General features: G+C 37.7%; 1 protein-coding gene across 2 annotated transcripts in view; it reads left to right on the forward strand.

The window, feature by feature from the left end:
- Positions 1 to 9,108: 9,108 nt before the first annotated feature.
- Positions 9,109 to 18,995, forward strand: part of LOC146004043 (uncharacterized) — a 54,266-nt gene continuing 44,379 nt past the window's right edge. Inside the window, exons 1-2 of one of the 2 annotated variants that reach the window (XM_083142644.1) lie at positions 9,109 to 9,703; positions 11,715 to 11,807. In XM_083142644.1, coding sequence (XP_082998770.1) covers positions 9,301 to 9,703; positions 11,715 to 11,807 — 496 coding nt within the window. In that variant the 5' untranslated portion in view covers positions 9,109 to 9,300. The remainder of the gene's footprint in view (positions 9,704 to 11,714; positions 11,808 to 18,995) is intronic. The other variant, XM_083142645.1, reaches the window with a different exon arrangement.

Here is an 18,995-nt window from a genome sequence, read left to right on the forward strand (position 1 = left end):
CCACGACGAGGCTGGTCTTCAATGCTAGTATCTGTTTCCTTAAAGTCCTTCACTCATTTGTACACCGTCATCGCCTTGTAATCAAGGGGTCTGAGGTTCGATAACCGGTGGGGCCACATAGCGGTTCGGATCCCACTTTAAACTGTAGCTCCAGTCCCGATTAGTCTTCTGTGAATAAAAGTGGACTTACAACTAAAATCAAACCAAACCAATCTGTACACATTGCTCTTGTCAATGGTGTTATCTCGATAAATATTATGTAGCCTTCTGAAGGAAATCAGACAAACTTCAACCCTCCCATGTCAAGAATTGAATGACGACATATTGCTTCTGCATGGAAACCATTGTTTAGAATGAAGCAATGAAAAAGTACTATGTATTGCTCTACCACCATGCATGGAAACCATTATTTACCAGGAATGAAGCAATGAAAAGTACTATGTATTCCTCTACCACCATGCATGATAGCCATTATTTACCAGGAATGAAGCAATGAAAAAGTACTACGTATTGCTCTACAACCACGCATGGAAACTATTATTTACTAGGAATGAAGCAATGAAAAGGTGTATTGCTCTACAACCACCGTACATGGAAACCATTATTTACCAAGTATGAAGCAATGAAAAAGTAGTATGTATTGCTCTACCACCATGCATGGAAACCATTATTTACCAGCTATGAAACAATGAAAAAGTGCTATGTCTTGCTCTACCACCACCATACATGGAAACCATTATTTACCAGGAATGAAGAAATGAAAAAGTACTATGCATTGCTCTACCAACATGAGCAATTTGAACGATCTACGTCACTTATTAAAAAAGTTATGCCCAACTTTGTGTTACTTTTGGTACAGCTTACGTAATAATGTTCCTACTTTAAGGTCCAACCACAGCCAAACTGAAATACTTATAGCAGAATATAAGGAATGAATTGATTCAGTTAATAGGTAAATAAAAGAGGTAGCTCGCAACAACATTCTATTGTAAATAAGTGCACATACATGGGAGAATAAAGTGAAGAGAGGAGGGGGCGATCGTTCACCGCTGAAACTTCCGAAACTAAAAATAAGTGATCAATGAACATGGGGGATTTAACAGTCACCTCGCCTCCTATGGCGAGATATGAGGGTTCTGTCTTTCAAAAATAGTTTGTGTGCATGTTTTCCATTATTAATGTGAAATTGAACGTGTTGAAATATTAATTCAAATTATTTGTTCGAACCCAAATACTTCAGTATCGACTTCTACCCCTTTTTGCGTAACTTACGTGGATAATTACGTCGTTGATACTATTACTAGTAATGATGTCCCAAAAGTAACGCAGGATTTAAATTGTGCGCAATTTTTCCCCCGGATGGTTGGCAGCGTTGTGCGAGGTCACATGTTGTAGTAAAAACATTGCAGTTAGTGAATATCGAGTGCTACACGACGGAGGAGAAAGTGACGATCGATAAATTCCATTACAAGTACGGAGACTGTGGGCAAATTACCTGAAATTTTTGGTAGGAGAAGCGTCACAAATAAAAGAACTGTGCGACCTCACACCGTGCGATATTTTTACTCTGGTGATTCATTAAGTCCAATGTTTATGCTGCGAAAATAGGAATGAATCCAGAATTGAAAGCTGAAATTCCAAGAGTTATGAACGGAATTGAGTCGCAGTTATGCAAAAAAGTGATTCAGAATTTTGTCAAAAGAATTCGAGGGTGCGAAATGCGTCGTGAAGGACATTTGTCAGATATCCTCTTCCACATTTAATGGCAATGTTTATATGTTAACTAATAAAGTGTTTCTTTCTTAAATTAAATCCTGCGTTTCTTTTGGGACACCCTATTTACTACTACTACTACTACTAATAATAATAATAATAATAATGTTATAATAATAAAATTATTATTATTATTGCTACGTTTATCCAGGTGCTTGCCCCCCCACCCCCAGACAAGAATTCGTGGTTGCGCCTCTGGTGGATGAAGGTGAAGAAGAAAGTACAGTGAGGGTAGAAAGATTGGGAAGACAAGGGTGTGGGTGCAGAGAAACAGGAAAGGCAGAGTGTGAGAAGAGGGTAAGATTGAAACATTGGAGGGGTGAAGTAAAGGAACAAAATAGATGTTCTTAGCTTCTAAGTTGGCAAAACCAGAGAGTGCACAAGTTGAAGGTTGATGAACTCACTTTAAGGAAATAAATGAGTAACAGTGTAACTGGATAACTCTGAACAACTGTAATACCGTTATTGCTAAACATGTGACCCTGAACAGTTCAAATTCCTTTACTTAAATAACAACAAACATTACTCAACGCGGCATGTTCTTAAGTTACATTACATACAGTTGTTATCTGAATTAGAGTATATAAACATTTTGCCCAAATTCCATCAAACCGTGACGTGTGTTTTTAAATATAACACTGACATGAAACAAGAACATTTATGATACGTTATAAATCTTAAAAGATTCTACCGTCACAGCTATTAACATTCAACTTCATGTACAATAAATGCTATCATCTCACTGTGTGCACCAACGACTGTGCATTTATTGCGCTAGTTTACGGTACATGAAAAGATTGACTCGAATATAAATTCGAAAAAGTATGTTGCAATCACAATTTAGTTGGTCACAAACATTCAACATGCATAAGTATGCACAGCACTTCCAACTTCTATTTAGCATGGAACAGAGTAGCAAGCTTTGATAAGAGGAAATGTCTTGTAACATTTGAAACATTAATTAATATGCAAGTTATTAAATTTTATGTTTACTTTATTTACAGTTTCTTAAAGAAGACTCATGAAATATAAGGTACCTTGGAGTAATAACGCCACGTTAAGGTTCTGTCAATTTTATCTCCACTGATGAAAGTTGTTTTTACAAACAAGCACAGGTTAAGATAGAGTAGCTCATGTAGGACCCGCAGAATAGTAAAAGGGTAGCTGGAATCCAAAAACAAATATTGTAGGGAACTTTAAAGAAAACTTTGCAAACTGGCGTTATTACTCAACTCTATGGGTAATGACGCCAAGATCTAAAATTGATAATACATTAAGGAAAGTATAGGGTGAGGCAGTCAAACGGGAAGATTAAAAAAAATCACAAAAATAGAGAGAGCAAATATTAATTAATTTTTGAACATGAATGTACTGTACATCAATTGAAATTACTAGTGTACCTGAAAAATGTTTATTTTTTTAATATGGTGTCAGTAAGATGGCGTCCTTGGTTTTGCACACATTCTCGGAGTCTCAGAGTAAATCCGCCCATGACGCTTTGTAGCATCTCCAACGGAATATTGTGGATCTCTTGCCGAATTCGCTCCTTCAAATTATCCCTGGTTCTTGAAAGGTTGTCCTTGAATACTTTGGATTTGAGATAACCCCAAATGAAAAGTCAGGAGCCGTTAAATCGGGTGAACGTGCAGGCCACGGAATATCGCCGAACGTGCTGATGAGACGACCATGAAATGCGAGTCTAAGCACATCCATAGACACTCTGGCCGTATAGCTAGTTGCACCATCTTGCTGGAAGAGTGTTTCTTCATCTGGGTCATAGTCATCGAGAACAGGCAGGAAAAAGGTTACCATAACGTCATGGGCGGATTTACTCTGAGACTCCGACAATATGTGCAACACCTAGGACGCCATGTTACTGACACCATTTTAAAAAAAATGAACATTTTTCAGGTACACTAGAAATTTCAACTCATGTACAGTACATTCATGTTCAAAAATTAACTAATACATGCTTTCTCTATTTTTTGTGATTTTTTTAAATCTTCCCGTTTGACTGTCTCACCCGATACATTTGCACACAACAATATCAAATCCTAATCAAATGCATGATAGTTGGGATGCATTTCGGACAAATGCCAATTATTTATACAGATTAAATGTTATGATTTTTCGTAGAAGAATTGCGAATGAAGGCGAAGCATTCGCTTCAAGAGATCTTTACTGTAACATTATTGGATAGTAATAATTACAGTCTTGCATACGTTAGAAATCAAGAGCAATGAGGCACACATTTTTTGTCCATTTTTGTTAGTCCAATACAGATTATAAAGTTGACGCGTTTACTTGGTCAACGTGCAAGATCTGAAGCGAACTGCCGCCACGAACGTGGGTGGGGGATATACAGCGGGCGAGTTGTTTTCGTCCAATCACACTCAACCTTCAGCCAATTGGCGCGGCTGTCATTCTGCTCGTCTACTCCACGTGGAGTCTCAGTCACGTGACTGTGGATATGCTCTTGTCAATTTGGAGATCGTGGGAAGGCGGAGGGACAAGGTGGCGTAGAGTAGATGTGTGGCAACGTCGTGGGTTGAATGTAATTGTTGCAGCTGGTGGGCGCGCTCCGTGTACTTCAAAGCCAGCCGGTCGTTAACGGAGCTAACGTGTCGTATACCTAGGTACAGTTTTTCATATCGGGAGCTCTGTCCTCACAGCAAACTGAATAGTACCATACATGATTCGACAGCTTCCTTGGATGATATTTCTTCGTTTTCATTATGAACTATTTTTTTTCTTTTGGGTTCTGTTGGTTTTGAGCAGTTTTTGTATAATGCCATCTGAATTATTATTCTTTGGGTAAATATCTGTCATTAGAACTGTTGCAACACTATTGATAGATTCTATCACTTCTTTGGGCATGCAGTAAGTAAATTTTCTTCTTTGTAGATCCGTGGCATCTAAAATGACAAAACAACACCGATCACAGGCTCCCGATTTCATAAAATGATAGCAACAGTACGTGGTTCTATTACCCCGCTTCACTTATTACAGGATCTATGTTGAAATACTATGTCGTTCTTGAACACATTCACGATCGCTTAGTGCATAACAATAATACATGGAATATACTAGTAATATATGTGCAGTGTAATTGACAATACATTTAAATTACAGTCTCACATACAATGGACTTCACGTGGCCGTTTTACAAGTCTGAATAGATTAATACTGGCACCACAGAGAATATTCCAGAACGTTTGTTTACTTTCGGGACTTCAGAAGCTTCAATCAAGCTACTACATTTATGACATCTCTCGAATTTCTTCCAAACTACGCTCTTTACGAGCACTTGGCGTTATTGCCCGGTATGGCGTTATTACCCCAAGGGAACATACTTGTAAACATTTATCTTTTTCAGAAGTGTATTACATTCAACATAATTCTACGAAGTATACATGGACGTACGATAAAATCAACATGCAAAGCAGCTTTCTACATTAGCATAATAGAGAGTTACAGCAAATCAAAGCATAAACAAGGACAAATATACACTGTGAAAGTATTCAACAACAGATCAAAATATAGTAGGCATAATGAAGTGTGTTGTTTCCTTTAAAATGAGAAATCGCCTCATTAAACATTAATTCAATGGACGTCGGAATGGGCGTCCTGACCATCGACAACTCTTAAAATCTTCTATCGTTCATTCCAAGTTACAAAAAGGCAGGGAATGAGTTATTTTTATAGTTATTAATAGAAATTAAGTTAGTATTAAACAGAATAACCGAAGGAAGAACTGCGTTTGATCGAAAAGAAAATAGTGTAAATACAAGAGCCAGATGATGTTTCCACATTGTACCACTTAATCAAAAGAATAAATGGTTCCACAGTTAGAGTTTTACGAGTAAAATTTTCCTTCTAACCTTTATTAAAGGTTTAAAGCTTTTATTTGATCGATATGTGTAAAGGTAAATTACAAAATAGAATGCCTATGCATTACAGTATGAGTAGGAAAGTATTTCCAAGAAATAATAGTAATAATAATAAATTTGGAATAACATTTCTGGCAACGTCCATCAACGGATACACTGATGATTAGTGACTCTCTATGATTTTTGTAATATAATGCATTTCTCCTAAGATAATAAGCTTCGAATTTATTCTTAAACCTTGAGCTTTGCTTATTTAACACCTGTTTCATCCTTTTAGGTAACCGTAACGGAAAAGATAAGGGCATAAAGATGGATAGACGTTTCGGAATAGTTTCGAAATTCGAAAGTACACCAGTAAGGTTCTTCGACTTGTTCAGTTTTTCAGAAATATGAAATGGTTGAATTTTCGTTAACGAGGGGAAATTCTATAGAAAATGGCAACGCTACCATAAGAAATGTGTTAACGGGAAAGCCAGAATATAATAGTTAGAATGTCACGTTCAAAGTTTTGTTGTAGTTCGAGGCTTGTCGGCGGCGGCGCTTCATTCGACCGAGTGACTTTTATCGTGCGAAGCATTGGTAAATTGGAATTTGAAATTTCGCCAGAATCAAATTTGTTTTATCGCGTGAATTGGACATATCAAGTAAGCGTTTATTATTATTATTATTATTGGTAGATACGTCATTGTTGTTCTGTATTGTGCAACAGTTTAAGATTTTGTTTCCATTAATTATACTCTGTCCCAGCTAACTGCAGAGCAGGCACACGAAATCGAATCTCTGTGCAAGTAGTGACGCGAGACGGCTCCACCAATGAACACGTGAGAGGAAACGGGATTGCGTGGAGTGGGGAAAAGCGACTGCCTTTCTGGCCAATAGATTTCCCTCGCTTCTCTGACGCTGTGCGCGGTCTTGCTCCACAGTTAGCTGGTACAGGGTATAGTATTTACTTCGAGAAGGATACAGCCATTTAAAACTCGAGACGGGAGCCGGATGAAAGACATTTTAACTCGACACTATTCTCCATCCACTGCAAGAACGAAGTTCATGTAAATAAAACACTTCAATTCTGAGAAATAGTTCATCTTCTAAGTATTACAGCGTTATTAAAAAAGAATGGTACAACAGTAAGGTTTATTTATTTTTAAGTGAAATGAGATACAAAAGCAATTCTGGTGGGAAAGAAGAAAGGAAGGTTGTAAGTTTATAGCCTGTGGTTGTAGTTGACGTAAAATCCGCTAGAGGCGCTACTTGTTGTTGATAGCTAAAATGGCAAACGAAGGTAGAGCAAGCGTATTGCGTAACAGAATTTGCACGAACAGGGCCAGTTGTTACAGTTCAGAGACACTTTCGTGCGAAATTCAAGAAACGACCACCACATAGACACTGCATTACACGCTGGGTGCAGAAGTTTGAATCAACTGGATGTCTGTGCAGTAGAAAAATTCCCGGAACGTCGAGGGAGACAGTGGATAGGATTATCGTTTTGACATCTGCCGTGTTACCCAGGGTGCTCATAATCAACATTTGTAATTGTCCAGGTAAATTTACACCCTTCATTTCTTCTTTCCCACCAGAATTGCTTTTGTATCTCTTGTCACTTAAAAATAAATTAACTTTACTTTTGTACCATTCTTTTTGAATAACCCTGTATTTGGTCCATGAATATACTCTCAGTAGCTGAACGGATCGAAATATATATAGCCCCACACCTTCAATGTAGCACCTGCTTTGAGCCGTGTGGATTTATCACATACACTATATTCTTAAGCGCAAGATTCCTGAATAGCCATCGGAGTAGCCAATAGGATTTCTCACAAGCTACATTTATTTGTTTGCACTGACTCAACTCTTTCAGTGGACAGAGATTAGATAAAAAAAATAAGACAGGTTTCCACATACCATACGAGATTGCGGCAAAGTTCAATATTAGAGAATATCAGGTCGAGTAGCTAATTTGCATTTCTTCTGAAAAATAAATCTTAAAGTAACGTTCTGTTTTAATTAACGTGAAATCAACGGACCAACCTCACGAAATGGCCTAGTCACCTACAAAATGATCAGCGACATCGAAGAAACAGGTTTTTGTAATCGCAACATGTCCTGCGCGAGTTCCTCCTGTGTTATCACGTTTCTTTCATGATGAGCATTGCAAATTGTCACCTACTGCGGGCAATGAATTGTAATCAGCAATGGGAATGAGGGTTGCCAGTGGCGTGTCCACCAGGGAGGTTGGTGGGGCTTGTGAGTTGTGAATCCCCTTTTTGGGCCCAGGCCAATTTGTAATGCCAGTTGGTAAGGTAAGGTAAGGAATTTCAATTTTGGACCTTATATTAATTTAATGTCCAAGCTCCTTGCATTGGTTTAGTAAACATTTTGCAATAATATTGTGTAATAAAATTAAAACAGCTTAAAATTAGTCAAGTTCTGTTGATAATAACACACGCACACAAACATATAGGTTTTTAGAAATAAAATCTCAACTCTAACAAAGAAAGTTAAATGGGAAAACAATGTTGCTGTTTAACTATAGTTAATGTACAATAATTAAATATCTATATTCAAATTATTTGGAGAGAATTTTTTATTGCTTATAATTCTGAATTGTTTAAACAAAAACAATTAAACTGTAACTATTAAAATTGTATCCTTAGGCAACAATAAGTTGAATCCTACCCATTATTTCTGTAAAAACGGCCATGAAGGAAAACACAACAATATTTTAATTGTAAAATAGCTGTAGAACTGATTAAATTACTATACATCGAAATATAACATTTGACAAAGCAAATTAGTTACGCCTGGCCACAATTTATCTTCATTCTATTGTTATAAGAACACGGACAAAAGAAGTTAAAAGTATCGAATTTAAGATTATTTTCGTTCATTTAAACGAATTGTAGCACGTTGTGTGATTGTTGGTTTCTTTAATTCCACTGTATGCTCAGACTGGCTAATAGGGAGCGGACTTAGGATTTAAAGTGAAATCCGATGTAAGCAAAGTGGTGATGGAACTCTTGTTCCCTTGGTTACAAGAAGAATTCGGAATTGGGTCGATGTGTAATCTAGTGGTTAGCACAATCCTCTGAGAAGTCAACGCTCTCTCTCTCTCTCTCTCTCTCTCTCTCTCTCTCTCTCTGTCCCCACCGCCAATCACGATAACAAATATAATAATAATAACAATAATAATGCTACAAATTATTAGGTGGACTTGGAGCCACGGGGTTGGCGCCACTGAGTCCCGATTAGCCCATCTCTGCATAAAAAACAGAACTTCAAATCATAAAAATCATGTTTACAGGAACACCGGAATATAATGCTAAGAATGTCACGTTCAAGGTTCTGTAGTAGTTCGATGCTTTGTCGGCGGCGGCGCTTCGCTCGTCTCGCAGCACGTTTCTTCCGCACGAAGCAGGGCAAAGCGTCATTACGCATGTATCATCGCTCGTCGAGGCACGAAAGCGCAGGAAGAGAGATCTTGGAATAATTCCAGGAGGATCCATCCGTGCTCAGTGTTCCAGAAAGTGGCGTTTTAAAACCTGTTACGCGGGTAGGGCGCGGGTAAGTTGCGATCGGCGCCTGGGCAAAGCGTGTTCATGAAACGTTCTCGGCCTTCTGCTTCGTGCTTCCTTCGAGAATGTCTCTTCGTTGTGTTCTTCGTGCTTGTGTGCTTCTGGTGGTGTCTGGACACATTGACTGCGGTAGTATACACAGTGGCGGACCTGTCCACGATGCGGCATCGCAGCAAGTGCGTTCGGAAATCCACGATTCTTCTCAGCACAGCGTAAACTGTGTGAACCCCCCTTGTGGCGAATCTTCAGGTGATGCGTCCGGAAGAAGCTACAATGGAACCAGCGAAAGCGAAGGATTGCTGGACTCAATCATGTCCTACGCCTTTTCCAAAGTCCTGGACGAGGAGCCTGTGAGGTTTAATCTATACCCAGGGTTCGATGTGAACATTGCACGTTCTGACAAGTCCAGCCGTGCCCTGGAGGTGTCGTTGCAATCGTCTGAAGGAAGAGAGAGCTACAATATGGAAGGTAATCCTTAAACTTCTCTTATTCACTTTTCTACCACCAACAAGGCTTATAAATTTTTAGTGTTACAGTTGCCCACAAAGATACGGTACATGATTTGTATTCGTGCTTATTTTGTATAACTTTTGTATCATTTTAGGCTAATCACAACAATGAGGATTTATTTTTGTGAGGGACTGGAATTGTAATTGTAGATAGTAGGTAGCTCTGTTCTAGGGGGCGGACTACACGTTAAATATATGATATATTTGGAGCTTGTCGCTATATTAAAATTGTACTTGAAGACAAAAATGGTAATCGGCGGATTGGATTTACACATTTCGTTTTTTCGGAGTTCTTAAGAGATTAGGTTAGATAGTAGAGCAGCATACGGCTGAGCCTCGCTCGCTAAATAAATGAATTATTATTAATTTTTTTATTTGAAAATTTTGGTTTTCTCAATTCCGGGCTGCAGCCCCATTAGCCCCCATGCATACGCTAGTGGGCGATGATGAATGATGACTGAATGAAATTAATAGCTAGACAAACAGCCATGTTCAGATCATGACTCGCAACCAGATAGTGAGATCTGAGGACCCACATTGTAATATTTAGAAAAAAAAACTGGGGGGGCTGGAATTATGATAATTACTTTTGAACCAACCAGAAAGGAATTCGAGCACCCAAATTGTATTTGCATTCTTCTTAGTTTACTTGGATTGTCTTCTTTTTTTTAAAGACAATTAGGATAAATGGAGATCAGTTAAACTTTATGAAATGGCATTCACAAAAGAATATCCATGCCAGGCGGGGACTCGATTCCGGAAGAATATATGGCAAGAACTAATAGCATAAGATATAGAAGCAAAAATAGTCATAGACAATTTATGTCTACTTATCTTTGTGTGCAACTGGACACCTTTGAATTATTACCTCTAACACTTTTTCAACTAATTTGAAGCATTAGTAGCGTTAAACAACACTTTACACCCACAATATACGTTATATAACAAAACCATATTTCCTAGAGATTCTGGCCAATAGAATGGCCATGTGTATTAAATCCTCTTAATGTTAGTGATTACGGTTCATTATTAGCAATGTCTATGCACCTACTACGTCTATTCTAACATTACGTTTAGAAAGAGCACCTCTTGGAAATTATCCATTGTCTAGCTTCTATTACGGATATCTATTGTAACACTACACTTTGAGAGACCATCTTTTCTGTAGTCTTGAAGTGAACACCTTTACGCCGTGGAGCGCTCTGGATTTGTATTAAAGGCACACGTCTGTCGTAGGTTCGAATCCCAACACCGGCAAAAATAAATTGTTCTAATGAAAACGAGAGAAGAGGTGCTATCTTGAAATGTAGTATTACAACAGGTGCAAGTAGATAAAATCCAACGGAATCAAATTCATTGCTTCAGAACTTCACCAGCTACAAAAAACGAATGAAGGGCTCAGATGTAAAACATGGTAAGTGACATTTTGATCATTTTGAAGTTACAAAAAATGCGCCATCCTTCAATTTTCGAGTGAAATTGCCATGTCGTACAATTTGCATTGGCCTCAGTGAAGCCTTCTGAAATTGGTAAACACAACACGAAAACAATTTATCTACAGTATAGCTTCTAATAATCTCTTTTCTTAATGAACTCAGAAATAAACAAAATGTCACTTACCATGGTTTACACCCGAGCACTTCAAATTGTCTTGGTATATATCCACATAGCCTAATAAATTATTAGATTTCTTTCGTTATTTATTAATAAATTCACCAACATTCTTTTGGATAACGGATATCAGCGATATTAAACCCCACCCCTCTTGTTAAAGGAAAAATAATTTTAATATTGGAAGACTATTCTGCCCCGACTCTTCAGTTCAAGGCAACAAATATTAGTATACAATATCTTTATTTACGTTCTTTTGTTCACACTATTCTGTTTTTACTGCACATTTATATATCTTTTTACTGTTCTGCTACTTAATTCTATGCTATACTTACTACTCTCTTAAAACCTTGCATCAGATGAGTGGGTACCTCCGACCGCAGACAGTGGGGTGACTTTCGGCTGGGACCCAAATGATCTGTCTTCCATCTATTACTCCCCAACACAACCAGGTAAATACTAGACGTAAGCACGTGGCATCCTAGAAACTAGACAGCGGGCTTTGTTTTCACCTAGCACCAATTCAGTATCTTCTGGTCACTCGTTTACTGCACTCTACACTGAGTAAGTTTTGTGCACTATTCATTAGTATTTTTCACAAATTGGGTTACAGGTAAAATTTTAATTATGAAAAAAATGAACTCAATTTACTCCAGAAGTTATGAAGATCCTGACTTTTATGATGCACGAATAACATCACCTAAATCTAAATATAAGCATGAACACTGAATTGAATTGTTGTTTTATGTCCACTTCATGCACAGATAGGCTAATCTGGACTGGACCTACAGATCTAAATGAGATCTGAACCACTATGTACCTCCACCGGGCATTGCACTTCGGACCCCTTCATTACAAGGCAACGACGTTAACAATACGTCTGGAGGCTGCATGAAGATTCAGAAACATGAGAATGAGAATAGCAACGGTGACTAGCTATTTCGTTATGATTCATCATCATCATCATCAATTCATTAACTCTACTTGTGCATCCTGCTCTTGCATTAACCCGCAAAACTCCCTGTTGTTGTGGTTGGTTCAACAGTCGTTCCGTTGGCCTCACATTAATTTCTCTGGTTCCTACTCTCTCGAGAATGATTCTGTACTATTGCTAACCGCCGCGAATTAAGATTAACAATTCCAACTTTTGCTCTACCAAGAAGAGAAAAACCCTCGTCGAATGCAATCAGCTGCTTGCCATGTAATCCTGCCGTGCGTTGCCAAAACGAGCGACTTTCTTCAACAAATCTTCGTCACCTTCATGTGGTGCCAGGTTTTTGTGCCATCTTCAAGGAGAAAACCGCATAAAGCGAATGCAGACGTTATATTTTGAGAACAAAGCAAGGGTGGAAAGTTATGACTGCGAGAGAAGTAAAAAAAAGTGACTGTCTACTTTAGTTCGCTATTTGGCCGCAGTCTTTCTCTTCTTGGTACGACAGTACACGTAGAATGTTGCTGATTGCTAACATCTACAAACTGACTTTGCTTGACTCTGCTGATTCGTAAAGCATGAAATTTAACTCTGCTTTATTCCTGTTGATGATCAACTATCTGAGTTCTCCTACAACTACTCATATAATATTTAGGAAGCATAGATTGCAATCATTTTATTAATACTTTTCCCTATAGATGGCACCTCAAACAACCTAATGCTAAACATACAATAAAGTTTAGTTGTACCTACTACATTAGTACTGCTGCATATTTATTCCCAACTCAAAATTCCATCGTATAAGCAGTGTATATGCACACAGCACGTCACAATTATACACTGAGTTACTTCTACTCTCAGCACTTGAGCACCAAAGAATTAGTTTTATAGAGATAAGTTTTTAATTTCCTATTAGAATAAGTACTGTGCTTCATATTTGTTGTGTTGTTGATATTTCGTGTTTATTGTAACTTTCATTCTTTAGCAGTTCTTGTTTCTTGCATAGTATTTAACAGGTAGTAGCTAGGTGTGAAAACTAGAAAAATATCTATTCTGTAATCTGGATCCAGAACCGTAGCTACAAATTTCTGCGCCCGTTATATCATAACTTTCACTAGTTTTTATTTTAAATAATATTAAATATTTAACATTCATAAAGCTCCTCTGCTTTGCAAGGGATGTCAATGATATTAACTTTCCTCAAATGCACGCCCTGTCCTACAACAATAACATTTTGTTCTTAACTGTCTCACTAAGACAAATGGACTAAAAAGTACATTTGTTATTATTCATTTTTTTGTTCACTAGGCTAATTCACAATGTATGTAATGTTGAGTGCAATCATTACAGCATACAGATAATTATAAATTGAATACTATTTGTGATAGAACAACAGTATAAAAATAAAGCACATCTACTTTAAATATACTATAAGAGCATGTGTGAGCATACTTTTATGATTTTTAATGCAGTATATACCTTCCGGCTCACTCCATCAAAACGCCACACTAATTATATTTACTGACCGTTTCATTTTCATCACCTTCTTTGCAAACTGACAATGATATTAATTTAATAGGGCGCCAACACTTTCACAGGGCGACTGTCCTTTTGCACCCCCCCCCCCACGCTCCCCCTGTAGCTACGGTTCTCTCTGGATCTTCTTCACATCAAGATCTGACTCTATCGCATGTTCCTTATGCATCGTGAATAGTCAGTAGTTGAGTTCTGAGTGAAACTTGATATATCTCCTTCCAATCTTTCCCGTAGCGTTTCTTTGAATTGTAATGCTCCGGGTTTAACCTCCCTCTTCTTCTTTACTTCCCGGTTCACTTCTAATAACCAAATTTAACGTGTTCTCCATTGGTAAATTGCGACCAAAATTTTTGGGTACACCTGAGAAAAAACAACCAGACACAACCGTCTGCATCTATAACTTAACTTGATCGTTGAGTTGCTGTTTTAAGCCCTCTTTATGCACAGTAAGGCTAATCGGGACTTGACCTACAGTTTAAAGTGGGATCCTTACCTGTATGTGCCTACACCAGGTATCGAACGCGGGACCCCTTGATTACAAGGCGACGACGCTACCACTGCGCCATCTGGGAGTTAATCGGGATGGAACCTACTGTAGGTTCCGTTCCGAACCACCGAGGGTCTGTGCTGTGGTAATGCTGTCGCTTTGTAATCGAGGGTTCCCGGCTCGATCGCTGGTGAAGTTACTGTGGTTCGGATCTCACTTTAGAATATAGGTCCAGTCCCGATCGCCTATGTGAGTATAAAGTGGACTTAAGAACAATGAGACAAACTAGCGAGTTTTTCACCCACTTTGAGTCGAATACTACTTCTGATTTGAAAACAATAGCGTTAACACTGGTATCGGAAAGAACTATCGATTCTCGTCTCAACGATAGCTCTAGCTCTGATGAGAAACTGACCAGCGGCGTACCCAGCAGGGTAGAGGGTCGTAACAACACCCTTCGGCTCTGGTACTATTTAATATTAAAAAAATATCGATGAATGCACGGAAATATAGCAAAATATACGACTTGTTGCTAAGAAAAGAAGACATATTCCCCAAATTAACATTTATCGGCATGAAAAATGCTACATCTTTTTTTAAGATAATAATATTGTTGTTTAAGGCGATAAGATCTCTCTGCACTTAAGGGCCTCCTCCTCCGTGGCGGAAGTGGTTAGCACAGCGCGCTGCAACGCCAGGGGTTCCGGGTTGGAGTCCCGGGTAAGGTAAAGTTGAAAAGTGTGAATGACGGGAAATACCACCGCGTAGGGTTATTCCTTTAATAAAAATAAATGTGGTATCGTCGTCGCCTTGTAATCAAGGGGTCCCACGTTCGATACCCGGTGTAGGCACATAATGGTTCGGATCCCACTTTAAACTATAGGTCAAGTTCCGTGCATGTTCAACAACAATATGGCAAAAGAGAAGCAATACTTTTTGAAACAATTATCCGTTTTCAATACTTTCACAAATTTTCACAAGTAAAGTAGTTCTTTATGCTAATGCTAATGAAGAAAGCAACTTGACATTTCAATTTTATCAAACGCCCACTCATCCTTTATAACGCGTGTTAATACGACACACGAAATTAATGTAATACTTTCCAGTTTAATAGCTTGACTTGTTTCTAAACGTATTTCGTCCTTGCTTCTTTATTAGATTTTCATGTAGGCTACATTAATTAATTAATTAATTCCTCTTACATATACATCCATTTCTTTATAGGGACTTTCAAAATGAACTTGGCAATAAAACTTGAGGCACAAATTTCAAGTTCAGTGTTCCACGAGTATGACAATTTACTTGCATTTTATATTAAGTGAAAGTTGGAAATCGTGACTTTCTTGAACATGGACAATTGAATTGAGAATTGTAATGTATTTCCTCGAACTCTTTTTAAACGAGTTTTCGTGTGTTGTAAGCTATTGGTATGCACGATAACTATGTTTATTGCAATTGTGAGTTGATAACTTTGCCGGTAAAATAACACCGAAGATTCATAGAAATTCACTGCTACTCTAAGAATTTAGAAAATGAACTAATTTAAAGTGAAATTTTGTGTAGAAATATCTAAAAGAAAGTTCCAATGCTTGAACTGAATATGTTGATTAGTAAAATAGTAAATGAATGAATTTTCTGCATCAATAACACTGGGAGACATTAAGAAATATCCGTTGTTTCCAAACCAATAGGTGATTATGGAAGTATTTTGAATTCTGATCACATAAATGGCATCCATTTTCCCCCATGACGTCAGGATTTTTAATCAATTTCACAATCAAAGTCTCGTATTCGCCATTACATTACATGTATTACAGAAGGCAAACAAATAATGTATGCAAGGGAAATTTCGGTTGTTTTCAAACAAGTTGATGATTCTCGAAGTATTTTGAATGCTGATCATGAAAATAAAATTCATTTTTTCCCATCAACTCAGGATTTTTCCCCACGTCACTGCTATCCTCCATATCATAGCTTTCCCTAAATGCGTACCTTTCTTCTTACCGGTTGTCAAAGGCCTGTGGGGCGCCCACGACTTAAATGGTCACCTAATTTCATGCTGAAATACACAAACTTCATGAAACTTGTGATAGGAAATATCTGTTTGTGAACAGTGTATCTCCAGTACACATTAAAAAGAAATATTTATCACGCTCGTTCAAACACAACCACCCTTATGTTATGTGAAATGTTTGAATATACACAATTTATGCGCAAGTATTTTCCACTTTGGCTCTTTAAAATCAGCCCACTATACTATATATAACATTAACTTTCAGATATTTTGTTGGGAGATTTCGTAAATAAAACTTACATAATCAAAGTTAAGAAAATCTTCTGCCAATATGTGAGATGGAAGGTAGAAGAAGCATTAAATGTTCACAACATTGTCATTTATAGTTCAAAATTGGAGGATTCGTAATGAAGTAAATCAATATTTTACCACCTTATAAACAGAGCCATCTATTGGTTATTCTAGCGTTACGTGTGAGACATTCTACACACAAAATTTAAGGTTCTAGACAAGAGATTAAAATATTTATAATGAACTGACTTCATAGAATTATGAAATACTTTATGGTGTCTTCCAAAAGATTAAAAAAATTGAGTATCATAGCATAGGATTAACAAAGGTGCGTTACGTGTGTGACACTTTAAAAATGTAGAAAATTTTGATTTCATTTGTCTGTGAAGCACATAAGCTACAGATGCTAGTACATTTTATTGTCACAAACATCGAAACCTTAATGCAATTAAAAACACTTTTCGTGGAATGGTCCTATTGGGGAAAAGAGCGAGAGGTGATGGGAAGAAATGGATTTCGTTGTTGGAACCACCTTGCCGAAATTATTCACAGACAACAGTCGTCTTTGAGGCAACTGAAGCTATGTCGACCAGTTGAATTACATTTACGTACTAATGTCATTGACCTATCTCTCTCTCTCTTTCTCGCCGTGGGTGTGTGTGTGTGTGCGCGCAAAGCATGAGCTATCTCTGTGAACTGACAATCTACAGGGTATATCATAAGTAATAGCGCAAACTGACACAGTTGAAAGTACACGATTATAGAAGCAAAAAAGTCTCAGTAAACATGGGTCTGCAAACGAGCCGTTTTCGAGATAATTGCGAATGTGTGGTTACAAGCCACCACTGACTTCATTGTTTGTAAACGCCATTCTAGTTGGTAAAATGCTTATAATGTTTGCAAATGTGTGGTTAGAAGCCGTCGCTGATTGCATTTTGTAAACACCGAGTGCTTTACTCCTCGCGCGTTCCGAGGTTTGCTCTTTGTTTACAAAACAGAACTTTTCCGATAGGTGGCGTTGTAATCAAGCAAGATGGATACAATCAGTACAGAGAATTGTACATCTTTGTGACCAATTCCGAATCGAGCCGGGGGTGTTAGAAAGAATTCGAAACTCAATGCGGAATCGCGTACAGTATTGCATCCAGATGCAAGGACGACACTTTGAACCTCCTTTAAAAGGTACGAGTGTACAGTAATTGTAACATGTAACATACTAAGACTTGTTAAAGTAAGTAGAATGTTCAGTATAAGCAATGAGATCTCCAATGACTTTTCTTACTGTATTATGTAGCGTTTTACCAACTAGGACGACGTTTACAAACAATGAAGTCAGTGGCTGCTTGTAACCACATATTCGCAATTATCTCGAAAACGGCTCGTTTGCAGACCTATGTTTACTGAGAATTTTTTGCTTCTATTGTCGTATACTTTCAACTGTGTCAGCTATTACTTATGATACACCCTATGTTAGTTATTTGAGTAACCTGCAAGAAATAAAAAAAACACCCAGTCACTGCAAACTAAGCGATAGTAATATTGCATCGAACGTGGCGTTTTACACCATAGCTTCAAGAGAAAAAAGTATGTGATTTACTGATTTTTTTTTTAATTTTTACATGTAAGATCTTGTTAGACCTCATAAATGTGGTAATGAAACCAGACGATGCACAAAACTAGAGATTTCACGGCTATGAGCAACTATGTTGTTAATGGTTAATTACACCTTAGTTAACTGTGTGCGAATGTGTAAAATTGTTATCAAAGCTACCCCAGTAGTTTCCTAATTTTTTCATTTAAGGTCACGGCAACGCGAAATTGAGCCGAAATTAACATATTCTGTTCATTAGATGTAGATTATGTACTAATCAGTGCGTAGTACAAGCGATAGCTAATCTTATAACGTGCAGAATAAAACTAGGTCATGAGTGCGAAATTAAGCAAGTCATCGTGCTTGTTCTTTCATTTCGTCTGCCATCTTACTAGTCGCCATTCGCGAGTTCGATTCCTGGCGTTCTCTGTGGGCGTGACTTCGCCAATTTAATCCAATCACCACTCATCCTTATAGTTGTTATTGGACACTGTTACACATGTAATTTTGGTTTCTTCGGAATGATCGCACTTGATCTCGAATGATGCATTAATTCGAGTCGCCGTTGCGACATACGTAGATGTCCTCTTTCATCTCCTTCATCTTCATCGTTACGATTAACATATAAGAAAGAAATGGGACGTTAAATAACGTAGGAACCAGAGTGCAAAATCATTAATGTCTGATGGGGGGAGTCTTAATTTACACGAACATACACAAATATATGAAAATGGATTAATTATGATATTATATATATTTATCATGTTATCACATGCAAAAGTATATTACT

Source organism: Lepisma saccharinum, chromosome 21, assembly GCF_977018435.1.
Source record: "Lepisma saccharinum chromosome 21, izLepSacc3.1, whole genome shotgun sequence".
NCBI lineage: Eukaryota > Metazoa > Arthropoda > Insecta > Zygentoma > Lepismatidae > Lepisma > Lepisma saccharinum.